This window comes from Sardina pilchardus, chromosome 11, assembly GCF_963854185.1.
Source record: "Sardina pilchardus chromosome 11, fSarPil1.1, whole genome shotgun sequence".
Lineage (NCBI taxonomy): Eukaryota > Metazoa > Chordata > Actinopteri > Clupeiformes > Clupeidae > Sardina > Sardina pilchardus.
The window spans coordinates 5,188,359-5,215,724 of record NC_085004.1 but is presented as its reverse complement, the minus strand read 5'-3'; the positions used below and the strand labels follow the sequence as shown (position 1 = coordinate 5,215,724).

The 27,366-nt window shown below is 41.0% G+C and overlaps 1 protein-coding gene across 1 annotated transcript; it reads right to left on the bottom strand.

The window, feature by feature from the left end:
• Positions 1-108: 108 nt before the first annotated feature.
• On the bottom strand, positions 109-27,073 carry LOC134096162 (uncharacterized). Its single transcript, XM_062549914.1, has 12 exons — positions 26,886-27,073; positions 14,967-15,044; positions 14,670-14,725; positions 14,190-14,221; positions 12,609-12,780; positions 8,343-8,389; positions 8,146-8,191; positions 7,927-7,980; positions 7,520-7,563; positions 7,384-7,403; positions 3,417-3,524; positions 109-211 (listed from the first exon to the last, which is right to left on the bottom strand). Exons 1-12 carry the CDS (start codon positions 26,930-26,932, stop codon positions 109-111), a joined length of 807 nt encoding a protein of 268 aa, XP_062405898.1. The 5' UTR covers positions 26,933-27,073.
• Between the last annotated feature and the right edge of the window lie 293 nt (positions 27,074-27,366).

Here is a 27,366-nt window from a genome sequence, read left to right as displayed (position 1 = left end):
CTAATAATATCTTTTTGATGGATCACAAATTCAGCACTTAACTGACATGCAATCTCCTGTCATGTCTATTTGTGCACTGTAACTGGGAGCTAGGAGAGAGGGTCCTACTCACTCCTTCCATGTTGGTGGACTCGGAGGGTCTGTTGGGAAGAGTTTGGTCCCCACGGTAGTTTTATCAAGCACAGGGAGCACTGGGGCAGACTTAGGGAGTCTTGAATTACAGGAGGAAACAGTCAGTTCTCACGTATGTGAATATACATATTTCCAGAGCTCTATTTTGATGCAAAACATTCATTTTGTGTAAATGCTGATGAAGAATCATCCCCAGTAGAGCACCCCCATCTAATAATAATAATAATAATAATAGTAATAATAATAATAAACACCTAATTTATTGTTTTAAATCAACTCTTGGTGTTGATCAGCTACTAAGTGTGGGCCTATTGTGGGCGTACTGTCACATGCTAGTCACATGTCCACAGAAGTTAACCTGGACCAGGAAATCAAATGTATTGTCATGTCTTGATTCACTCTCATGGTCTCACTACAACAACGGTCTCAGTTTCATTAGGCTCAACTCCAAATGACCTCTTGCAGCAGCGAGAGCTGCCGGTGACAGCAGGGGAGGGGATACAAACGCTGCTATGAAGTTGTACACTCTCTACTTCTCGTAGTCTAGACTTGACCATGTGACGAATCGGAGAGGTGGGATAAACAGTTGTCTTTCAAATTCCCTCCCCGTAATAGGATAACGCTAAACGAATCATCTTCTTGTTTTCAAGTAGCAGGATGCGTAACCTTCCCTCTCCACGCAATAGGATAACGCTAAACGAATCATCTTCTTGCTTTCAAATAACAGGATGCGTTACCGTCGCAACTTCTGGTCGCATGTCAGTCACCAATATGTTAAGCCCACCCACTGACTCTATACACGCTGTGATTGGCCCGCTTTTTATTTTCCATTTCTCAGCTCCTTGCTCTACGGAGCGTTGCTAGACTGCCCCGCCAGCCAAATTACATTTGCTGCCGCTAGGGGCGTTCTAGGCTACCACTTACAGCCACTGAGTTGGAAGCACTGAAATGGAAATTAAACACGTCAATCATCTGCGGGACGGGCAGGGCTCGAAAAACTCCAGCCAATAGTATTCACAGCTCGTTCGTCAATCTAACGGTCTTCCTCCTCTTCCTCCTCCCCCTACCCCTCCCCCCAGCACGTGCGACCCTTCGTGCACATACTCAAAGCTGGTGACCGTGAGCCAGTGCTGAAACGAAACCAACTAGGCCTGCTGCCTATGCCTGCTGCATGTCCCCTATGTTCCCATCTTGTTGTAGGCCTATGTGTCACTTCATTTCTATACAAACCAAGACAGCGGATACCTACGGAAACTCAATCACCCACGCTATAAATAAGCTATAGCAAAAATTACATTTTACCGTCATGGCGTGACTCGAAGAGTGTTGTAAACATGAAACCGAAACTTAACTGCTTGGAGCTACAGTGGAATAGGCGAACCAACGGGCCAGCACTAAACACGGATATTTCAGGAGATAAACGCCCCGGTAAGTACCAAACCAGATTCTGTTCAAATATACACATCTGTGGCTACTGAAAAATGGAAGGTATTTATCAAATGTTATTTTGGTGTATTAAAATGCATCGTTGTTTTAGAATTTCTGAACGAAAGGGCTGGTAGCCTAATTGGTGCTTTTACCATAATGTAGGCTATAAAATCATCTACCTTGTTTGATTTGTGGAACTATTACCTACAACCCTTTGGAGGTGAATAAAGAATGTAATTGGGGAAGTTGATATGAGCGATTGTATGGAGACTAGAGCTCATAGTGCTGTAGACGCCAGGCTGACATTTAATTTAGCCTGGCTCGCTCTCGCGCATCTGAATTCTCGCTCGTGCATGAATGTGCGTGGGAGGGACTTGAGGTTGTATATGTTCAAAATCTGCCGGCCGTTTTGCGAATTCCGTATCCAACCTTTAAGTCCTTAAGAAAGATCGAATCTGGGAAACGCGGCCATTGACTGCGTTCAGGAATCGCCCAAATTAACCGGCAGTGGAGGAGAATAGGACCTACAGCATTATTCCTAGATTTACGGGGTCGATAACAAAATAATGAACCTGCACAGAAACAGGAAATAACAGGCCTACATCAGCCTGATTCAGATAGGCCTAGTAAAATTCACCTTGAAGTGACACTTTTTCATATTAAGCGGAATCAGGTTTATTAGGATTCAACAGGGGTTATAATTAATTAACATTAGGGATGCACCGAATCCAGATTTTTGGGGTTCGGCCGAATACCGAATCCACTGGTTAAGATTCTGGCGAATCTGAAATCGAGTACCGAATCCTATTCCCATCCTCAGTCCATTAACACAGTAAACACATTAATGAACTAAATAACATCCACTGCAGTATGTTTCAGTTTATGTTATCAACTGTAGTCAGGATGACTATTTTGACAATTGCTATAATCAAAATACAAATAATTCTTTAAGATTCATACTCCAATAAAGTAGGTGACTTTTAGAATCAGAATAGCCTATGTTTAGTGACTTAAATCGTTTGTCTTCCACCACTAAAGAGGATCCTTCATCTCTAAGAAGAATCAGAGATTCACTGAAAAAAACGCTCGTCTCCGCATCAGCACCCGATGTGACTCCCTCAGTATTGCTGCTACATGGGCTTTAAAAAAAAAAAAAAAATATATATATATATATATATATATTAATTCTGATGAAACTATTCCGATTGAAAATGGTGTGCCGTCTGTTTGGGGTAGGCATACGTTCTATTCCGACTGAGGTGTTTATACGACCATTTCTTATTCCGAGTGAGGTTGATGAGGGGCGGAGATGTAAAGGGCGTTGATATGGGCCCTGCTGCAGCCAATCAACCATGGTGATTTTGTGTATAAAACTGTAATATGATGGCTTGTGTTTACTGTTTGATACGAAAACAAACCTTTTACGAAGGTATGTTCGCTTTTGCAAGATAACTACAATGTTTTGCTGATTTGTTTAAAGGTTTTCTTATTTGTGTGAAGATAGTTACTAAAAATGTGCTTAAGCAATCAGAAAAAAATGGAACTGTAAAAACTGCTTTTTCACCTCATTTTCACCACAAATATCTAATTGTTCTATTGTTTTTATTCTTTCTTAATTTATTTGAATACTTGCAATTATCTTTTATTCATATTTTGAATTCTATAAGTTATATTGCTTTAATACATTTACTGCACTATTTCTTTTACCATTTTCTTGTTTCACCATTTTGTTTTACATTGAATTTTATCTTTGCCTTGCCTTGTCTGCCTAATAATTACTTTTTGAGGGATGCATTCTTCTGTCATGTACTGTATCTGTTTTGTGCTGTAAACGGGAGATAAGAGAGGGTACTCACTCCTTCCATGCTGGTGGTGTCTGGGGTTCTGTTGGAAAGCCTCCATGCCCATGCATTAAGAGTTTAGTTTTGTCAGGCACAGGGAGCATTTGGGGAGGCTTGGGAAGTCTTCAAATACAGGAAGAAACAGAAGTAATTTCTCACATATGCAACAGCAAACAGTGGGGAGACCATGTATTTGATACCATGCTAAAGTTGCCTAAAAATAGGAATATAAAATCATCATTTGACAATTGATCTTAATGCCTTAATTAAACAAAAAATGAGTAAAAATCAAACCACTATGGACATACATTTTCTTTGTGATTGAAGAATGTATCGTAAATAAATAAATGTTCTTCCTTAAATGCTAGGGAAGGAAGTATTCACCCCTATGTTAAATTCCCTAGGAGCAGGAGGATTTTTAAAATATATATATGTTTTTATTTTTAAAGGCCAGCTATTTCATGGATCTAGGATATTACAGTTTTTCTCCATTGTTAACACACATTTTTTGAAAACATGCCTCATACTCTCAGAACTCTACACACAAATCCAAAACAACACACACAATGGGCAAAACCCTGCAATTCTCCTGCAAAATGACACTTTACCTTCAAAAGAATGTAATTTCTCCTCAAAATGCTCTTTTGTTCTCAAGAGACACACACAAACCATCATATATCAAGACATTTATATGGACCAGTTGAACACTGGTGTGCTCAGTGTAAAACACTGCAATGATTTGAAAACACTTCTTCTCCATTCATCTTAATGACTTGGGCCTTTTTTTGTTCAGTGTTACCCTACAAACAGTACTACAAACAGTAGATAAGCTGATACAGTAAGTTGATATGCATACCCTATCAATATTTTTAAATATCTCATTGTTTTCTATAGTTTTTCTTTGTATTTGCCGTCATGTTATGGCGTTTTCTTCTAGGACAATGCTCATGATTTCAGTTTCCTGTTCAGGAGACAGAAGCCCTTGTGTTGGTAATCCTTCAGCTGCCAAACAAATAGTAAAATACTGTAAACTGTGTAGGAATACGAAGTAGGAATACTTTCTCCAAATACTTAAAACATACTTTATTTTTATAGTCCTACAGAACAGCCCACAGGCAATACTGTACTACTGCTCATTGAGCTTGTACTGTACGGTACTGTACTGTATTGATATGCAGCACTGCAATGTTCTAGTGGCTCGGATCTCATCGGAGATTACGGCCCTTGGCCTCCCCGTCCTCCTCCTCTTACTCTCACTCCTCTGGCTCTGCCTCTGCCTGTACTACTACTGTATACTGAAGCTGTGATTGATAATTGTAAAACTGTGTGACAGGTGTTTGCCCATGTGATGACTCAGTGTGCATGGTAGAACAGTTAGCTTTAGAATTTGAATGGCAGTGTATTCCTTGAGAGAGCAAGACATTTTCTTCATGAAAATGCACCATAGAGATCTATTGAGAGATTTGTTTTGTATAGAGTAACCACTAGGTGCCACTAAAATCACTGAATCACTGAAATTGCAAGGTGGGGACAAAACATATTGATCTCAATGGTGCATTTTGTCCATGTTTAGGGTGGAAAATGAAAAAGAAAGATTCGCATAAGACAAGTCAAATTGGTGTTTTTAAAAAGAAGAGGTAATGCAGATTAACGAAAAAAATATAAAAAAAATCTTTGTATATTCCCACAAGGTGTTAGGGTGCTCTGAATATGAGATCCAAAATTATTTTTCAAACTTGTGAGGTCTGCTGTTCAGTCCCTGATGGATTTTCTTTTCTCTTCATTGCTTTTTCGGAAAGTGTTTCGACTGATCTCAATAAGAGAAAAGAGCCTATGTTGAGTAAAAATATGTCTTCTGTAAGCCTAAACAGAGCCCAGCCAAGAACTCCAATAAAATGTTGATCAACTTTGAGGGACTGCTATGACCATGCAGGATCATCCAGACTACTCGTGGTGATTTTACTGCATACTATTCCTATTTATGCACCAGCCTGCAAAATTTGAGCCTCCTACAGATTCTAGTTCTTGAGCAATGAGCTTGTGAACTTTGACAAAAAAAAGAGGTAGAACAAATTTGACACCCCCCTCCCCCTGTAAAACTGGCTGTTACTTGAAAAGTGTTGATCTTAGCACAAAAACATTTTACAGAGTGTCTCTTGGGTAACATAGGCACACATGGTATTTTTTTCAGATTTTTTTGAGACGCAAGTGCGTGGGCTCTGGTTGATTTGGCGTGGAATGACCCTGTAGTGTTTTAGAACGGCAATTTGAGTGTAAAGCAAAAATTGTGCTTATAGTTCAGCAGAATCAGTTCAGGAGGTTGGTGCATGAGCTACATATTATTGGAATTGTGTCTCAAGTACCAGAAATTGTGTGTAAACAATTGAGAAAAACTGTATGCATCCTGATAAAGTTCCCTTGGCCTTTGGAATTACAGTTTTTTCCAATCGTATACACACTAAAATTAAGGTTATCACACAGTTAACAATACTTAGCACTTAAGAAGCAAAACACCTGCGCAGACCAGTACAACATTAAGCACAAATTCAGCTTCACACTTTTTGCAAAACATTCCACACAGTGAATGTCAAAACGTAAAACACATTTTAACACCTTAGACACAGATAAAGATTGTTAGGTACTTCCTTCTCATTACAAAGCCCTGGCTTGCCAATGACCACACTAATGAACAAATTGAATAATCACATCTACCAGGTGTGTAAGCACACATGTGCAAAATTGAAAACGCAGCACTCAGGTGTGTTATGCTCTATCCTCGAAGGGCGTTCCCACTGATCTGTAACTAACACTGGATAGACTATCCCATTGTTTTTCGGCCCATTATTCTTTATGTCGATCAGTGAGGATCAAGGCCCGAGGAGCGAGGGAGGATGTATAAAAGCCCAAATGAGAGGCACCCATAGCCTGTGATGTGGATGAGCTCTCATGGCTTGATCCAGCTAGACGGAGAGATGATTAGAGTATTACGTATTGTTGTTACTTGTTTGTATTGTTGCTTTAGTTTTTCTTTTCTTAGTTTTTCTTTCATTTGTGTACACATTTTTATGTTTCTACATTTTACAGTTGTAAGAACTATAATTTTGCCATTTTCTGTTGATTGACTTGTCACTGTAACTGAACATATGGTACAGTGAAATAAATAAATATTGTCTGCAGCATCAGTTTTGTGCATTGCTTGATGAGGATTCATCAAAATATTTTTGTAATCTAAATTGTCCTAATGCTCTCAAACAATATGTCTGAATAAGATCCATATATTGGAAGAGGGTTTTTACAGATGTGTCTTGAATTTATTGTGTTGGTGTGTATAAGATAGCGACAGTGTGGAATCATTCAAAGAATGTGTTAGTGATATGAGAACAGTATAAGGTTTTATCAATGTGTTTATTGTTTTGACAGAAATATTTCATTTCGCTAATAATCTGTTATGTTCTGCTGATTGGGTGTTGTGTTTGGTTAATTGTGTGATGTGTTTAGACAAAAAGAGCCCCGTTTTCAAAATTGTGTGTAAACGATTGGAAAAAACTGTAAAATAGCCCCACATCATCACATACCCTTCACCATAGCTAGAGATGGGCATGGTGCTTTTTCCAGTAGGCCTATTAACCAGTTTGATGCTCATTGAGCTCAATGTAAATCAACAGAACATTTTACTTATTTACGATACATTCTTCAATCACAAATAAATTTGGTGTCCTTAGCGGTTTGGTTTTTACTCATTTTTTTAAATTAAGGCATTAAGATCAATTGTCAAATGATGATTTTATATTCCTCTTTTTAGGCAACTTTAGCATGGTATCAAACATGTTCTCCCCACTGTACATATTTCCAGAGCTCTATTTTGTAGTAAAATATTCATTTTATCAGCACCCCTCCACCTATAAATCCAGCAGATTACTGTATCGGCATCCATCAGATTGCTATCAGATTGTGAGGTACAGTCAGGCTGAGTAACACCTACCTCTGTGGGCTTCTTAGATTCTAGAACATAGATAGAGGACATTTTAAAACTCAATATTGAAACCTTTTCAAATAAGACATTTTCTAATGTTTTTTCGGGATCCTTTAAAACAAATATTGTTTTTTTTTAGTTATACCTGGCTCTCTATAGGTGCAGGTGCAGTAGCTTTAGAGAACACCTCTGTAAAGAAAATCAACACAGCTTTCAGACATCAGCACCACACATCTTTTGATCACTGGAGTTGTACAACTGTGTGTGTGTGTGTGTGTGTGTGTGTGTGTGTGTGTGTGTGTGTGTGTGTGTGTGTCTGTGTGTGTCTGTGTGTGTCTGTGTGAGTGTGTGTCTGTGTGTGTGTGTGTGTGTGTGTGTGTGTGTGTGTGTGTGTGTGCGCGCGCGCGCGTGCGTGCGTGCGTGCGTGTGTGTATTTGACAGAGAGAGAGAGAGAGAGAGAGAGAGAGAGAGAGAGAAGAGATGTGTGAAGATGACTTTGAAGTTACAGATGTGAAACCATAATACACAGTATTTTCCTTGTTCAAAGCATACCTGTCTTAGGTTTAGGCTGTCTGCCTGGCTTGAGGTCTCTGTTAACGGCAGGTCCTGTTAGTGGACACACCAGAGAGGGCACTGAGTAGATTCTCTTAAAAGCTGGAGCACAGTTTCAGGTGATTTTGTTTCCCAAGTTTTCATAATTTCAGTGTTTATGAGAAGATGAAGCATAGCCTTTCATCATATCTGGAGGAAGACACACGTCTTTTATCCTACCTGGGATGATCCTTTTCGGAGGTTTTGGGGGAGTGTTGAACTTGCTCTGCAGATCACACAAAATAGTTGGAACTGAGTAAACAGGCTAGTGTTGATGCTTTGGACAAATAGTTGGCAGAAAATCATTTAATAAAATGAGAGCGTGTGTCAGTGTTTATTTTATCCAGGATAAATGAGGAGGGATTGCAGCCACTTACATCCGCTCCAGATGGGACACAGGGGATTGGTCTCTGGGGACCCCTGTCTTGGAAGTAAAAAGAAACAAAAACACATGGTCATAACAAGTACAGCAGTCGATGGTCCTATCACTGTGCCAGTACTATTGTCAATAGTTTCAATCAACAACCTTTATAAAAGGTATGACTCTTCTTCAACACACCAACCACCAGAGGGAGCCATTGCTTTTCATTCATTCATCATTAAATTTGACGCTTGCTGTTTTCTCGGAGTCCTAGGATGAGAATAATTTCTCCTCGTAGAAAACATTCGGTTCATACTGTAGCACTCTGTCTGTCTCTGGTTTGAGTGAGAACAAATAATAACGAATGTGACAATTCGACTTTTTGGACAGTTCAGTTCAGATTTTTGAGAGTTCTTCTGAATATGTTTAAAGAACAGACATCAGGGTATTTCTTTCAGTAATAACAGGTACAAACAAATTGAAAAAGATTGAGGTCATGAACTGTGACAATACATGACCTCTACATTGCATTTATGTCCACCCATACTGACTAAGTCAAGCATTCTGCGTTAGGTCTGGCAGACCACGTAGTCAAGCCCATTGTCAGCTGTCAGTTTCTTTTTGGCTATAGACCTCTGAAGTTTGCCTAGTCTGGGGTAGCAAAGATCAAAGTGTGCTGTCTTCACCTACATGTAACCAAGATCACAGTATCTACTGGAAATCAGAGGACAAGACTGTAGCACAAAACATCTGCATTTCCAATTTCTTTGTCCCTGTGAGAGTTTAACAGGTGCAATAATTCAATAACCCAGCCCACATCAGCTGTTCCACTCAGCTGATCGTTCCATTCACTCACACGTAGTCTCTCTGATGAGGGCACCTTATTTAAGCTGTGTCAGTCTGTTACCATCACTGCTTTCTCTGCTCGCTGCTTTGCAACCCACCTCCTCCCAAGCTCCACCTCAAAGTGGTTTAACTTAAACTAATGACACACTGTTGTCATTGTTGCTTGCTCTGTTCTAGGGGGGAATAGAGTTACTCAGTTTAAACTGGGAGGGTAGCCCCCTGAGGGTGCTGCTGTTCCCTGTCTAGGCTTTTCCATGGAGCTCATGGAAAGACAGGGAATTTCCTCTGAACAGAGCCATACCACCAAATACAAAATATAATTGGTTCTAAGATATTCGTCTCTCTATTTTAGACTTAAGCGGTCCTGACGGAACTAAAGTGAATTAAGAAAAATGTCACTTAGTCAATCTTATTTTTTTTCTGTGAGCTATCTGACAGTTTGTATGGGCACTCACTACTCAATCCAGCTGTTGTCAACTTCAGACTATAACAGTTTTGCCACTCTATCTAGCGCATCATACTTTTCAATGAATTATATAACCACAAGGTTTTGTTTTCACCGAGCAGAGCTCATATATTGTGCAGAACCTGCAGAAATCACCTTAGATGATTTTTAGTATTTTGTGTTTGCAGTTTATCAGATAATGCAGTATCCATGTCTTGGTACTGTAACTTTTAAAATATCTAATGGAAAAAATCTACCAGTGTTTTAACCAAAAATAGCAGAGCTACTTAAACATATCAGTGCAAAATGGTGTAGGCCTAGGGCACTTAGAGACCAGGGGTCTCGATTTGGTTTTGGTGCCAGGGTCGCCTTGTGGGAGAGATTCTTTTTCTGAGGACCCTCATAGAACTGTATCTTGTTACAGCTACACAAAATGGTTCATTATGACCTGAGTGAAGTGATTAACAAGTGAAGTGAACCAAAGTCTGGAAACACAAATATTTCTCCATTGTTTCTGTTTTTTTTCTCTTCATACTTATTCGGTATGCAGTATACTATACTTAGTATTCTCTAGTCAGCCACATGCTATGGCAGTGGACAGCAGGGGGTGTCAAAAGCCCAAACACAAAATCTACAGTATACACATACATGTAAATACACACACACACACACACACACACACACACACACACACACACACACACACACACACACACACACACACACACACACACACACACACACACACACACACACACACACACACACACACACACACACACACACTGATGCCCATTTCTAATTCCTACAGCTACACCAAACCCACTTCTAATGTAGCAGCAATAAAAGCTGACTTCTGAGTTGCCTTAGGTTGCCTTTGTCAGGCACTCCGACACTTCACAAAGAAATCTCCCACAAATGGTTTTGCAGGTTGCTAATGTAGCTACCCTTAATCAAGAATGTGTCTGATAAGATGTTACAAATGGTGCTATCAGCCCTTGGTCTTTGGGTTGAAGGAGAAAGAACGGTTTGAGAGGTGAAAAAATAAAGAGAAACAGCATTATCAGATTCACTCATCAGAGGACAGAAGATTTAACGGATTATATCACAAGAGAGCCATGTTTGATGATTACCCAGTGTGTGTGTGTGTGTGTGTGTGTGTGTGTGTGTGTGTGTGTGTGTGTGTGTGTGTGTGTGTGTGTGTGTGTGTGTGTGTGTGTGTGTGCGTGCGTGTGTGCGTGTGTGCGTGTGTTAGGTCAACGCAGCTTGACATAATAGTGCAAAGTGGAGCTGAATGGCTGGTGTCTGTGTTGGCCAGGTTTTGATTTGTTTGGTCCTAAAGTCAGCAGGCACTTAATGAATGCACTCAATGAATGTTTTTTATGTCTGACTCTCAGTGGGTGCACACTGTAGCCTCTCTTCAGATCAGTACACACACAGGGCCAAAAGGGCTAACCCTGCATGTTCACAGAATATGCCAATAGTAGTTCACCAAACAAGCACAACAACCTGCATGGAGCTTTCTAGCCACAGCCTACAGAGACTTTCTAACCACAGCCTGCAGCCTGACCCGGACCCTGACCCTGAGTGGTCAGAGAGAGCTTTGACACCAATGCCATATCACACTTTCAAATGCAAAGATTGGCCCACGCCACGTGGCACCGCCGCAGAGACAAGGTATATATGTCTATGCAAGCAACGCTCTGTGTTTACCTGAGGGACAGTGTTGTGTGTTTACCTGTATACTGTGTGTTGGAGGGTGTTGTGTGTTTACCTGTATACTGTGTGTTGGAGGGACAGTGTTGTGTGTTTACCTGTATACTGTGTGTTGGAGGGTGTTGTGTGTTTACCTGTATAGTGTGTGTTGGAGGGACAGTGTTGTGTGTTTACCTGTATACTGTGTGTTGGAGGGTGTTGTGTGTTTACCTGTATAGTGTGTGTTGGAGGGACAGTGTTGTGTGTTTACCTGTATACTGTGTGTTGGAGGGACAGTGGTGTGTGTTTACCTGCATACTGCGTATTGGAGGGACAGTGTTGTGTGTTTACCTGCATACTACATGTTAGAGCAGGGGTGTCCAAACTACGGCCCGCGGGCCAATTGCGGCCCGCCACGCACTGCACTGTGCAGGTCCAGCTGATTGACTGCTCTGATCGGGACTCCCGCGTGACGTCGTGATTGGAATCAGCGCATAAAAGCGACCTGGACCAGTGAGAAGGCCTGTTGGTGCGCAAATGCTGAAGTGCCAGTGTGAGAGGCTGTGCCAGAGACGCCATGCCACAGCAGCGCGCTAGTTCTAAGAATCATGCCAAATAATATAGCCTTTTACTTGTTTTCTCTTTTTGTAAAATAAATCTTTTGAAGAGCATTTTTCTTGTCCGCAATTGAAAATTCCACTACAAATGTGGCCCGCCGAGCATGCATTAGTTTATCATACATGCAGATCTGGCCCGCCACACTTAGGTTATCATTGGCTGTTCGCTATTTCTTTCCAGCAACGATGTTGTGGTTAACATTACTGCAAACTGCTTACACTCTTCTTAGGGAACGTTTACAATGTCAATATCAAAACAGCATGTTACATAAAGATGATACTCTTTGAAATCTCTATTGCAACAAATCTTATCTTGCGTTATGTTACTCATAAAGTTAGTCATAATGTAATTGGGAACACATTTGAGCGCGCACGAAAGGGAGAGAGAGTGCCAGTTGGCTTGTCATTGTTGGTAACTGATATCTAATTTTTATAAGAAACGTTTAAAAGAAAAACGTGAGGGCAACAGTAGCCTAGTTGCACTCCTGAACATTTATAAACTGTGAGAGCCTTAAAGAGGCTTAAAGTGAAAGTGCACCATTTATAAATGAATTAAACAGCATCATATTAACCGTATTCAACAAAATTACTTTGTCATTATTATCATTTGAATAATAACACTATATGAGCCAAAAAGTTTGGACACCCCTATGTTAGAGGGACAGTGCCGTGTGTTTACCTGCATACTGCGTGTTGGAGGGACAGTGTTTTGCCGGCTGAATGTGCACCACTCCGTCATCGTAGTCTTCCTCCGGAACGGCATAATCATCTTCATCGTCGTCCTCCTCGTCGTAGTTGTCATGGTGACCGCCGGATCCGGGCCGGCTCCAGTCATCTCTGCCGCTGCGGTTCTTTCGGAGGAGGAAGAGGAAGAGGAGGAGGAGGTTGATGAAGAGAGAGATAATGAGGAAGAGATGACTGAAGTTCTCTCAGCTACTGGCAGGTGAAGAAGGCAGTGGTATCTCCACTACACTACAGCTGAGCAGCAGAGCACAACATGAGTGTGGTGTAGCCTACTTGTTTCAACTCCCAAATGAGATGAGATTAGGGGTTGGGGAGGTCAAGGGGACCTTACAGTACAGCACACCATGCAGGTGAAAGATCGTTGATATTAAGCTAAGTTAGCCTAGAAGCCTCCACCCTCATACAAAAGCTGGACGCCCCAATCAAATCATCCGCAATAGGCTTACCAATCGCGTCTGTTGTACAAGATATTGACAGTGCACTAGCTTTAAAGGGACACTTCACCGAATAGCATTAAGATTTATATCTTTAGAAAACCAGTCATGTTTTTGAATGGTCGTGCATCATTCCCTCAGTTTGCTTTGAGATGGGAGAAATACGGATTTCAATGTTGGACTTCCTGCTTTCAATGATGTAAAAATCATCATTTTACATCATTGAAAGCAGGAAGGCCTATTCATGGGTTTCATTGAAATCCGTATTTCTCCCATCTCAAAGCAAACTGAGGGAAATGATGCACGACCATTCAAAAACATGACTGGTTTTCTAAAGATACAAATCGTAATGCTATTCGGTGAAGTGTCCCTTTAAACGAACACAACACAGTGATTAAGACATTTCATTCATCAAGATGAAGGATGTTTTGGTAGCTTCTTTACCGGATTCACATGCTTTGCTGCTCTAATTAGCTAGATAGCCTATATCCAATTGTGTGCAGAGGTGCTTTCCTCTGTATTAGTTGAAATATGCTCCATAATCACAACCAAACAGCGCAATTACAAGACTCAAATTCTAACTAGAATTGAGTCTGGCTACATCGGGCTGGAACTCAATAGCCAATCAAGTGGCATCCCTGCCTTACATGTTCCTGATGCAGCATATAAATTGGTTGTGTATACTGTATCTGAGGCGGAAATCCCAGATTCAGAAAGTACCCTGCCAAGTCCTGCAAAGTATTTGATCCAACCTTGTAAACCAACTCATTCTAATTAGCAGCCACGTAGATCAGATAACTACTGTATGGCAGGACTTTTACTCTCTGGAACCGTGATGTCCCTTCTGCGTATCAGCTACCGTATTTGTTTCCCATTTACAGTACAGACTCAAGACTGTACAAAAACTGGCATTTTATGTGCAAACACACACACACCAGCTAGAAAAAGTGTCTGTGTGTGCCTGTGTGTGTGTGTGTACTCTACGTGCATGTGCATGTGTAGGCACTTTTGTGTGTGTGTGTGTGTGTGTAGAGAGAGTCGAGGAGATAGGGCAGAGTAGAACATTGCCAAGTGAAACTTACCATTGCCTTCACATCACTGCATGCATTACTTTCTGTGCAAAAACAAAACAATTAAACAAGGACAGCACGTCATCAGTAAAGCATGGTTACAGTAGATGACACCACTGTATGTCACTGTATGTACTGTATGTACTGTATGTCACATAAATCTCACATCCTGTCCAATGCATCAACAGTCAACACCAATAAATCACGACAGCACATCATCACTAAAACTCAGTTAGACCGGCACCTCTGAAGGCTATATCCCAATACTCTATCTGTTTATGAAAAGCAGCTTTTTCATAACCTCCATTCAGGAGTGATTCACTGGGTGCCCTGACAAATTAATGCCACTCTTAGCACACAGCAATATCCCAGCATGCCATTTCCTTTCATATATCTGTGGAAGTTGTCCAGGTACAAGCGGAATACACTTCCTGCTGAGAGGAAGACGCTGAGAGGGTTGGAGAGAGTGCTTTTGAAGCAAGCATATTCTACCTCTTCTTGGGCAGGGCACAGGCGCTCTATTGAAGTTGAGCTGGTTGTCACTCCGGCTGAAAGGAAAATAGCTCTGAATGAAGTTTGGTGGTCTGAAATTTCAGATATCCAATAGTTAAGTGCACATTTAAAAATATGAGAACAGGACACAGGCACAGGACAAAAAACATTTTCAATAGTAAATCAAAATGAAATAATTGAAATATAGAATTGTTTTATCCATTTATTGTTGTGATTCTTCTGTGGTCTTTCTAGATGTAGTTTTTGCAGTATAATTTGATTTGATTTGATTTGAACCTGTGAGATGATTTGCTGTTCTGCTGCTTTGCTGGTTCTGGTGGTCTGTGTCCAGTTCCAACAGATGGTTTGCTCCTCCTAGATGAGTAAACAAATAAACAAAGTCACGTGTTGTAAGTAATATATTCAGCTGTGTGCACATTCACATTTTGTAAGTAATATAAACTGTGTGGAAAGTATGTCGCTGTGTGTGGATAAATAGATATGGCTGGATATGCGTGTCTATGTATGCTACTGTAGTATACTATGAATACAGCGCATTAAATAGCGTAATGTACAACATAGTGGCCCGATTACACTGTAACCTATATAAGTTACAATAGAATTTCCAGCAGTATATCACCTCATGATTTCAACTGGGCAATTCATCAGTGCCTGAAGCTGCGCATACTGTAGAGCTCCAACCACAGTAGATCTATTGAGTCTGACACTGAATTAATTGAGTAGCGTGCAATGAAGGCCAGCATTATTGGATTGTTTTTGACCTTTGATCAATAATCTCATGGAGTGGGTGAACAACAACAGGCCAAACGCTGAGAGTCAAGTCAGGTCTGCACCCAGCCTGCCTAAACTCCCATCCTTCACAACAGGAGGAGAAAGCAAACGCATGACATTTAATTAAGAATAAAGGTTAATATCTCTGATATAGTTTCAAAAGGAAATTAAACTGCCAGGCACCAGTCATCAGCTGGGTGTATAAAAATGTCTTGATTTGTTTGTCAGAGATCCGTGTCTCATAATGTGACTGTCTGTATCCGTGTATCACCCTGGATATTACTGTCAAACGCTGACATGGCTGTAGATTACGATATGATTAGACATTAACTGGAATGATATTGTACAGTATCTCCTACTGTCTCCGAGCTGCCAGCACGCTGTCCCCAGTGGCCGTGAGTGATTGCTCTAATAGATTACAAGTCTGTGCTTGTCTTGTCAGTGTAGCGGTGGTGGCAGCTCAATGGCAGGGACTGAGAGAGAGAGAGAAAGAGAGAGTTGATCAAACGCAGCCTTATAAGACAGCATCCTGTGAAATATGCTACCTTGTTTTAGATTCCTCAGGAGAGACAGGGAGCAGGAACATTGTGTCACTGTTGTGGTGTACAGAAATAAACCGCTTAATACGCTGTGATTTTTCATTTTCGTTCCCCACAGATGTTCAGTGTGTTGTATGGTAGGACTGAACAAAGTGCATCTTTTTTTTTTTTTAAATACTCTGTAACCTATTCATAATAGGTTGATCCTCCAATGAAAAATTCAGTTGTCATTTAAATAACAGAAGGTCTATACGAACAACGATTGTGTGTCTATCACCAGAATGACACTAAAAGACTAATTATGGCGCAGCGAAGCTACATAATCACTGTGGATGCCACGCTGGGAGTGCACGCACACAGCGAGATAAGCCCATCCACCCCGAGCATCCTGAGACATCAGAGATGCCTTTGACACTCGGTTGGAAAGTGTGTGCATCCTGAGACATCAGAGATGCGCTTGGCACTTGGTTAGAAAGTGTGTGCATCCTGAAAGGGACAAGTCCTGCTGCTGTACCTGCCACCGCACGCATATTTCACATCCGTCATGGGCCCAGTCAAGGCCCTGGCACTTGCCTGAATAGCAACTTGCACGCTGTGGAGTCTCTTTTTCTTTTTATTATTTTCCGCCTGTCGCAATCTCTTTTTTTCTCAAGTGATGGCGTGCCAGGCCAGCTGGTTGTTTTACCATATCACCTAGCAACATTGTCTTGGGGAATGGAGAGAGCGATGCACTTGTCAAATGTTTTTGCTTATTGGTGTAAAACACTTCACTTCACAAATCACTCACCCAAATTCACATAGACAATCACATGTATGTATAACAGAAGGCTATAATCTATCATACACAATGACACCAGTACATGACTACTATTGCTGTGTGGCCCAGAGGTTCCAGCCTGTATCTCAAGCCCCCTGACAAACTCCAAACACGGGCAGCTCCAGAACTCAGTTAGAAGCAAAGATCATAGAGCGCTACGTGCGAAGTCATTATCATGACCAGTCCAGTTTACTGAAAACACAGCATTCAGTAGTCAGCATAATATTGTAGTCATATAATGACTAACCCTAGTGTTTATAAACCTGGCACAAGGCACAATGCTTGAGGCCCAAGAGTTAGGACATTAGCCACTCAACTAGTTTACCAGAGCAGACAAAACTACACCAGCAACTGCATTGAAGCCAACTTTATAGACATGTATTGACTCACTAATGGTAGGTGTCCAGGTGTGAACGGACAGAGTGTAGCACACACCAAAACACTTCTAAAGGTGCTGATCGCAGATGATGAACTACAAAATAATGAGAAAATGTCACACACTCAAGCTCCAAATAGTTCAGCCGTGAGTGATCTGTGCGTCATTCCCTTCTAATTTTAGGTGTCCACCTAAACAAGCCAAATGCGGACAACCCAAAATACCATATTACCAAATGGCAACAAGTACAGGGATGAATGCATTACCACATTCATTACACACTACACACACATTTTATAACCTTTATCTATGGGGCCCATGAGGTGTCATTGCGATGCAATTTGTTTATATCACCACAATGTATGCTCATTTTCCTGAATTATGCTCTTCTTTTAGTAAATAGTGCGTCATTTTACAAAATTGTGCACTCAATCGACCAAACGAGTCCACTTCACAAGTCAACTTTTTACTTGAGTTTTTATTTTTCGTCATACTTTTACTTTTATTTCACTAAATTTTAAAAATTAAATGTATGATTTTTCTCCACTTATTTAGTAGGCTAAAATAATGTGCAAATGAAACCAAAAGCCACAGTTTCCATGTTAGATATTTGCAACCCCAAGATTGAGTAGTGAATGCAGAGAGTTAAGGCCTAGCAAATGTAACACATCAAAGTCTATGTAGGCTGTTGTAAGGAGCTGAGTTATATATAAATCAAAAGTCTAACTGCTTGCTTTTCATTAATATAATTTTTGTTTAGCTCTTCTGTTTCGGCTTTCAAAGTGTGTTTCTGAAGTATGATGTAGCTGCCTTTCTAAACATGTTGGATAAACAACATGATATGCCTATAAAAGGAAGCAGCAGTGAAAAATTAATGGCAACCCCACCTTGGTTCAGGCTTTGAAGACGTTGTGTATGAAGTGTAGGCAGTTTTTAAGGTACTGCATGAACTGCATAGCCTATCCAGAGTTTTGACTGCTTTCTTTTTTCATTAAAAGCATAGCGAGTAGAGAGTGTTGCCTCTCCACCAGGCCTCGAAAGCTTTTACTTGTACTTTGAACTTCCATTTTCAGTACTTAAGTATGTTTCATAATGGGCTACTTGTATCATACTTAATTGCTGGAAATACTACTGATACCCCAAGACTTTTACTTTACTTTTACTAAAGTCATTTTCTAAACAAATATCTGTAAGTGTGGGTTTCGGATACTTTATACAACTCTGGCCACGTATCTAAAACTGTATCCAATAGAACATGTATTTATTTCTGTCCATTATTTTTGTGTTTGGGACAAAATGAATGCAAACAGCATCGTGCTAATGGTCAAAGCATAGTGATTCTCTCCTAACACACAGCATTCTACAGAACCCACATTAATCTCCATAAACATTCTACACCTTGAAGCAATCTAATTGAACCTAAGTACATCTTACAGTAATTATTGTAAATAGTTATTTAGAGAACAAGTAGAGCTTACTTTTATTCAATGCATTTTAACGATCTTTTCTTAATTGAAAAAAAAAACTCATTGTTTATCCATCATGTCTCATATATTCATCATGTCTCAACGCACAGCCGTGAGAACACCCTACAATGCTTGATATCTGTCTAGCTGTCCAACAGGAAACTTGAGAATCTATTGTGTTAAAAGTCCCCAAATGGAGGCCGCTTGCTTTCGATCTCTGCTCGTTTTTGGTAATGTTCAGTGAACCTGATGCATGACCGGAGGAGAGCGGAGCGAAGAGAACAAATGGCGGCTACGCTCCCATCTGACAAACTGCCAGCACCGGCAACATGTCTCTGAGTGGACGAGGCCTCTGAGGGCTCGCAACGATGACGCACTTGACAATTTTGTGACTGTGAGTTTGCATGTTCTAGAAGGAGCAGGGCTGAGGACGTGTGCGTGGTCATGTATTCTCTTTATGTCACTCTCTCTTTGTGTGTGTGTGTGTGTGTGTGTGTGTTTATATGAGGAGGTGTAGTGACAGAAAGCTTTAAATAGTAGTTGCAGATGGGTGTGTTCACCAAGCCAAGCAGATGTAGCATGACACATTCCCATACTGAAATTGGCTGCATCATACAGTATGTGTATTCAAACTGATTAGCAAACCCTATACTCCTTATTTATCCATTATTCAGTGTATTGCTATATAGATATTTATATTCTTACGCATTCTTGGAAGAAATGGCTCCATGACTGAAATAATCTAAGAAAGAGATGTGTTTTCTTGACATTTGTTGAAAATGATACTACAAATTCATTAACACAGTAGCAAGGTTACAATCAGTTTCTGTGATCTATGCTGTTTTTTCAGTTGTATCTTTCCCACACAGAAGCAACACTTTACCCTTTACAAGACCACAGGATGTGCAGCAGCAACCCTCCTTTGCAACAGGTGAAAAAAGTTAGAGAAAACCCACCACACTATATTTAGCAACCAGCCGCACAGCGCATTTCCTGCTCCTGGGGACCCTTAGCAACGACAGTCACACACAAGGGGACCGGGGTGGGGGTGCATCTCATGTGAGTGTGGAGTGTGTGTCTGTTTGTATTTGTGTGTGGGTGCATGCATGCATACATGTGTGTGTGTGAGTATATGGATTCCTTATTAAAGACTTTTTCTAAACCTCTATAAACAAGACATGGGCTTTAAAATGAGTTACTTGATGTATAGAAAAGTAGTAGGCCTATGTTTAAGTAGAGTATAGACAAGAAAGTGAATAGCATTTGATTGGTTTGTATTTTCACATGAAAGGAAAATGGGTGAAAATACAAACCAAACAAATGCAGTTGTCCATGATTGCCATTATGTATTTATCTGTTAAATTGCTTCAGGTAGAAATCAACGAAAGTGGTTGTTTCATACTAGGTTATTGTCACCCTACTCTTTAATTTCCCCAGTTCACTTGACCGAAGTAGAACCTCAATAAGTTGTTTAATTTGGGTGTCAAGAATCCCAAACTTCACTCCAAAGCCATTTTGTGTCCTTCTCCTCTCCCCAAAGAGAGAGGCCACTTTGGCAAAATATTGTAACAAGCACTTCTTATTACAGGTGTGCTAATGATCTGTAGGTACACAAAAATACATGATGAATGGACAACATCTGTACGAGATATAAGATATTTTTACACAGGTTTGTTACACTGTACTTCATTATACACTGATACAAGGACCTTGTAAAACAAAGCGTTGCCCAAAGTAGGGTGTGTAAGTCGAGTGAAGTCTCACAAGAGGATGGCTACTGCTGATGTGGCAAGTCCTCAGTCAGGCCTGCACGCAACAGACACCTTTACAGGCACGTAAACTTCAGAGCTGTTTCCTTTAGTTTCCTAGTAAGTAAGTAACTTTATTTGTCCCCCAATGGGGCAATTTGTTGTGCAGCAAGTACGGTACAGATCACATACAATCACACACACAAACAACAAACACACACAGTTCCTGGACGTTTATTGACTAGTTTAGCCCAATCCAGGGCAAGGACACAGATGATTGAACATGGATTGCTGATGGTTAGTTATAGAGATCGCTAAGACATGTGACCAAAGTCATCAAAACACAAAGAATTATGGGTCTGATGCCAGCCCATGTAAACTAGTGGGTCTGGGTCTATGATCTGGCATGATAATAATGAAAACTAAGCGTGAAAAAATTGTGTGAAAAACAGTTATAATCTCGTGCTTCCTTAGTGCTGCTATCCAAGCCATTCCTCGCCTTTTTGTCACCTCTGAAACATGACGTATACTATTATTTTTCCACGCTGGAAAACTATAAAAGATAAGCTTCATGTTACTCTATTGAATTTTATAACACAGCAGGTAAACGGCATTTCGACAACTGCACTTCGTTGTTCCCGCACGTCAGTAAAACAACTTAATTTTGGGCCACCTATTCCCAAAATGCGTTGCGTTTTACGTCACGTTCTCAATCTCTATAGGAAAACAGTCTTTAGATCACAACACCAGATGTGTTGATCTGTTTCTATTGATGAGTTGTTTGTGTTGAGGCAGCATAAGAGTTTAATATTCTACACTGACAAACTTCTTTCAGATCAATCATCTTTCTCATGTGGCCATCATCTTTCACAACAGATCAAAGTATTTTATAAATTCTGATGTGACATTTGTTATAGTAAGACCATTTGGATTGAATAAGTTTGAGGTGCACTGACTGGAATAAAACTTGAGACCCTCTCATTAGCGGATGTGGGTCTGATAGGTTGTACCTATATGTGCAATGTTGTGCATGAACGAGTTCAAAAGAACGCGTTTATTGAACACGTTCATTTTTCTATGAACATTGAACTGAACGCAACACATTTGTAAAAAATGAATTTGAACTTGAATTCGTTCAGATTATGTGAAATTAACGACGAACGTCACTGTTGAGGTCCAATATTAAACTTTACGGAATTTGTTTTGTCCTGAGAAGTCGAGTGACCCTATTTGCTGGCATTTAAGAAACAGCATGTCGTTGTCACACTCACTGCCCACGGGCGCCACTCCTAAACTACAGCTTACCGTACATTAGCCTACCCATGATCACGTTACGCATGATGCATTGTACACATATAAAACCGCTGCTAGTGAATGCAATCGTGGAAAAATTCTGCACTTGTCAGTGATGATCGAAGTGTAACGTGTGTTCAAAGAGCCCTACAGTATGTCACTGAACAGTTCCATCGCTGCAGTTAATGCAGCAAGGCTCCTAAGCTCAGCTAAGCCTCCTCCATATTCCAGTGTAAAAACTACACTCTTCCGCTGTCAGGCATTTACAGCTGACAGCGCGGCCGCATTTATTAGGCGTCAGTACTGTATCTGCCCAGCGAAACAAAGCCCAATATACAGACATTCTAAATTAGATGTGAACAACAGGTGGCTGTATAGCCTACATTCCGCATATGCTTCATGTCTGAATGTCCACTACCGTCAGAAACAGATTTTCATTAAAATGAACTGAACTTGAACTAGTTCAAAATTAAAAATGGTGAACCATGAACCATGAACGTGAACAGTTCACTTTGCACAAGTGAACTGAACTTTGAACTAGTTAATGAAAAGTTTGAACGTGCACAACACTGCATATGTGATCAGAATTTGATGAATGTCTCTCCAAATTTAGTGTAAATACTTACGTACTGTAGGCCTACTGTAAGTGCTGTAACACAATGTAGTCTAGCATTTGCGTACTGTTGCGGATGGACAGAAAGAGTTGTGTTTCTTGGCAGAGCAACAAGGCTGTATAGTGCAATATCAGGCATAGTTGCATTGTTGGTGTGCATCTTTACTGACAGAGACCAAATCCTGCAATCAAGTCATATATCATTCGCATATCATTGAAATGCGCTTGAAGCCCATATTCTAAGCTAAGAGCTTAAATATGTTCTATGATGTTTTTCCAAAGAGTCATAGATTCCAAGATCATAATTCCATGTCTGACACAATAGTCCACCACATCCAAACAAGAGCCATGGACACCTGTGAATGACCAAACACCTACAAACATGCGGTTTAAGACCATTGTCCATGACAGTTTCATGACTTAACTTCTCATACTGATCATTAGCTGGTGATCTATTTCTGTAATGAACGTGAGTAAGCCTATAGGTTTGAGTGGTATTTACCGTACACTCTTCCTTGTAAAGCATTTTTGCAAAGTTTCTCCCAAGTTGATATATCACACCTCCTTAAAGTTCAAATAAGACATATCGATATTAGCAGTGGTTCAGGTGCTGCTTTTAAATTAAACCCCTAGACTGTGACATTTAGCCTCTGCTTGGCCTTGCCAAGGGCTGGCTTGTGACATTTATCATATTTATTTTGTTGCCAGATTTACTCACGGCAGGCTTTTTCTCTGCTTAAAGTCATGAGAGAAAACCAACATGCAGGCAGGCGATAAATATTTGAGAAGAGAGTCATCTGGCATTTGAGTTTAGGCAGATTAATTATCACCTATCATTACTGTGTTTGATCACGATAGACGGCTGATACCAGTAGTTTCAAAACGGAAAGTTCAAAACGGTTTGGTCTCAATATCATACTAGTATGTGCAAGAAGCCGTTGGTGTACGGCTCCTCAGCAGACTCATCTCTCCTAGTATGCTACTATGAATAGCTGTCAGTATCTGCCACAGAGGTGTTAAATCCCTTACCTTTCGGGAGGAAGCTGTGTCTCTCGTACCGCAACTCAAACAACTGCCACCAACAGGATTAGGCCTGTTTTAGCTCAGGCACACTTTTTGAACAAAGTGTGAGAGACTCGAGATTGAGCGTGAGCTCGAAAGATGCAGTCGAGCGAATGAGCAAGGTCAGCCGCTCTCCTGTGGTTTCCTTGCCACGGCACACAAGTCACTTCCTGTCGAGATTAGCATCACTCCTCTCTGGGTTTTTTTTTACACAGATGCTTATCAGAGAGCTGAGAGAACGTCTCCTGAACCCCTCCACCTCAACACCCCCGCCCGCACTCCCTCCAAACTCCGTCACCCCCAACACCCCCATATCCTGTGCTCTGCATCAACACCCATCGCTGTCTCACCCCTTTCCTCTCCCTCCTCCCTCATCGTAACTGGGCACCTAGTGTGATTCCCTGATGCCCATGGCTGGGGAGGCGCAGGGATCTGGTTTCTCCATCCTGAGTGATCGCCTCTCGCTGAGGGACCAGGAAACTCAGGAGAGCTGCTGATCCAATCTGGAACTGTCAACACTTTCGCTCAACAAGGTTAAAAGTTAAGGTTAAACACTTCAAATAATGATAGTTGCTGACTGTCTATTAACGTGCATGCACTATAATAATAATAACTTATAATTATAATAACTCACAGAATAGTGGTAACAGGCTCTAAATCACATTTGTGTTGCTTGCCCTTGTATGTGTTGATGGCGTTCTGTGTGAGGGTGTGTGTGCGTGTGTGTGTGCGTCTGCATGTGTTTGTGAGCATTCTTGCAAAGGTGATAGAATGACATGTGTAGCTTATAACAGAAGGTGGTTTCACCTGTGCTAATAATACCCTGAGCGGAAAACATTGAGTGAAATGTCGGGGGTGGGGGAGCCAGGAAGACGACGACTGCTCTCTTCCTGACCACACATGATGCCCAGAGTTCTCTTCTCAGAAGCAGCGCGGATGCCCAGCTCTTTGATTCTGGGTAAAATGGTGGGAAGTAGCGTGTAAGTGTGTGTCATATGGGGCAAATACCTTCACTTGAAGCCAGACAAACATTCTCCTCCAGTGTCTTTGTGTGTGTGTGTGTGTGTGTGTGTGTGTGTGTGTGTGTGTGTTCGCACATATGTATGCATCATGTTTATGTGTGTATGCACACATCATGTTAGTGAGTGTGGTGTGTGTTTATGTGTCTGTGCGTGTGTGTGAGATGTAATGTGTGACCTGGCTGTCTAGCAATAATGTGTTTTCTGTTGTTGTTAAAGGGGAAATCCGGTGTTAAATGAGTTATGCTAAAGGATTGTGCCAATAAGCTAGAGTCATGGACGAGGGGTGACCATATTCAGACCCGAAGCATTCCGAAATCAGTCAATTTCTACCGATTCATCCATAGAGCTATTAGCGCTAGCAACCTGGCATGTCTCATACAGCACAGAAAGCGCTTCTTTTAACTCATCTACAGGGCTAACAAGGCTAATCACACTTTTAACATAATCTAAAACCCATTTAACACAAGATTTACCCTCTAATATCAAAGGATGCGTTTCATCTTCAGAAATGTTTGAATCCCATACATTCACTGGAGTCAAGCAAGATATTAAAATGTGTGTGTGTGCATGCGTGAATGTGTGCGTGTTCACATCAGAGATCATTGAGGGAGGCTGAGAGATAATCTTCTCTGATAAGGCTGTGTGTTTCTGGGCCTCCTGAATAATTAAAGCAGCCAGTGCCTGATAACCATCGGAGGACGTTAGGGAGACTGCTGATGTGATAGCCACAAAGGTCCCCCCCCCCCCCCCCCCCCACCAAAACACCAGGGCACATGCAACTTGGTGGGCCAACCAGGCGCGTGCGGGCCATATGGGCAGGTGAGGCAGCGACCTATGTGAAGCATCCTCCACATAAAAATAGTTCCTCAGCAAATCACTGCTCCAAGTCTTCAGTGATGTGATTGCCACATGTTTTTAGTGATGTGATTGTCACATGAACTTTCTATAGTTTCTGTAGGCTTTCCAAATATTTTTGGTCTGTTGACTTTTGGATGATGGTGGCGATTCTAGTTGAGTTTAACCAAGTCATGTAATGTTGGGGCAGGGCACCTCGACGTGGCATTCCTCCGCATGTTTACGGCATAACCCTAGCGGCTTCAATAAGGATTTGAACCCACGCTAAAAGACACCTGTATGGTCGTAAAGTAATCATATTCTAGAACTATGGTCAAATTATTCCGCCAGTGTTGTATCATTTAGATGCAGAAATGACCAGTGCAACGCTATGTCCTTTTAACATATGTTTCTGCCTCACCAAATCGTATGCTCATGGCACACTGGGGCCCATTAGACTTTGACTGCGTATCACCCCCCAGCCCATGCCAAGGGTTTTACATACACAAAGGGAGATATTTCACACATACACAAACACATGCACGCACGCCCCACAAATTCATTCATTTATTGAGAGAAAGCATTACTGTTTCAGCACTGCTAGTTAAGAGTATTGCCACACAAAAATCTTTGCTGAGTAGGCCTACTCATGTTAAGTCTCAGGAGGGCAAATCGCTCTGCTTCCTGTTTTGCATATACACACACTCTGCCTCTCTGGGGACGTGTGGCCTACATTATACACAAATAAAGATTTACTCTCTCATGCCTACACAAGTCATTGTCTTTCCATCACAATCACAACACATGTATGTGTACAAAGTAAGAAGCATAAGTACAAACTCTTTTGAATACATCCAGAAAGGCTAAGGTAAAGAATCCAATGAGTCTGACAACGTTACGTGAGTGAACAAAAAGGAAATCATTTGTGCTTGGTGTTGTGGTTTAATTCGCTAGCTCAGCTTTCTCTCTTTTCTGCCAGCGTTGTGTCCTCCATTATTTCTTACATAACGTTTTGAAATAACACATTGCTGCACAACAATTTCACTACTGAAGTTAATAGGCCTATATGTTTATGGATTTCCATTCTTTTTTTTCTTTTTTCTTTCTTTGAGCAAAATGTGCAGGACCTTGCTATGTCTTTCTGGATGCTGAATCGTAAAAGTACCATTTTTTGTTTTTTTCTTTTGTCTGAATTCTGCTGATAAATGGCTCATACTATAAAAAAAATAAAAAAAACGACTAAACAAATGAATAGAGATCTGAGGTGAGCAGTCCTGGTTAACTCAACCCTCCAAGCATCGATCGAACAGCAACATACACATTGAGGTCTCTCCATGCCAAATCACAGAACATCTAGACATCTCCTCTGCCATTGCGGAAGGTAGGCATGATAGACTGCAGTCATATTCTACAGATGGAATTCACCATCCAAAAATGCTAGAGCAGACATACCGGAATTTGCATGAGGGTACCTGACTGCTACTCTGTTTCTAACTTTAGTGTTGAACCCATATCTGTGTCCATATCTGTAGAGTTTAATTGAAAAAAGTGGGTCATGTTGGGTGGTTTGGCATGGTTGACTCTTCTCATTAAGCAGGTTTGTGTGATAACTTCAACAGTTAAATTAGTTCCCCTGTCTGTTAACACAGCTTACCTCTTAGTTGTTTTTCTTGTTTCTGAATAGTCATTTTGATTGTCCATTTTAGCCAGTCTCACAGTCCTCAGAGATTCCCTTCAGATGCAAACTCATCACTGTCGTCTTGCACTTAACTACCACAAACGACTACGACAATATTGGAATGGAAATATGTCGATGCCTGTAGAGGCTCAAGACCAGCTACCTCAAAGCCTAGTCTCGCTGATGTCCTCTTTGTCTGCATAGATTATATATACACCCAAGCTATTACTGACATCATGTGACACTTGACCTCAAGCTGTTTATTTATACCATATTGGAGGTTGCTGCTTACGTTGAAGTATTATTATTGATGACACTGCTTTGAAAAAAAAAAAAAAATACAAGTTGAAGAGTTCAGATCCAAACGCCACCTCTGTCAAAAACTAGATGTACCGCAAAGCGATACACAATATGACCGCCGCTCAGTCCTGCAAATTCTCTCCGCAAATATCAATCA

Coding starts and splice junctions, on each gene's coding strand:
- LOC134096162 (XM_062549914.1), bottom strand. CDS start 26,932: ATGGACAATCAAAATGACTATTCAGAAACAAGAAAAACAACTAAGAG. Junction 15,045..26,885: donor ACAAGAAAAACAACTAAGAG/GTAAGCTGTGTT, acceptor TTACTCATCTAG/GAGGAGCAAACCATCTGTTG. Junction 212..3,416: donor ACACCACCAGCATGGAAGGA/GTGAGTACCCTC, acceptor CTGTAATTCAAG/ACTCCCTAAGTCTGCCCCAG.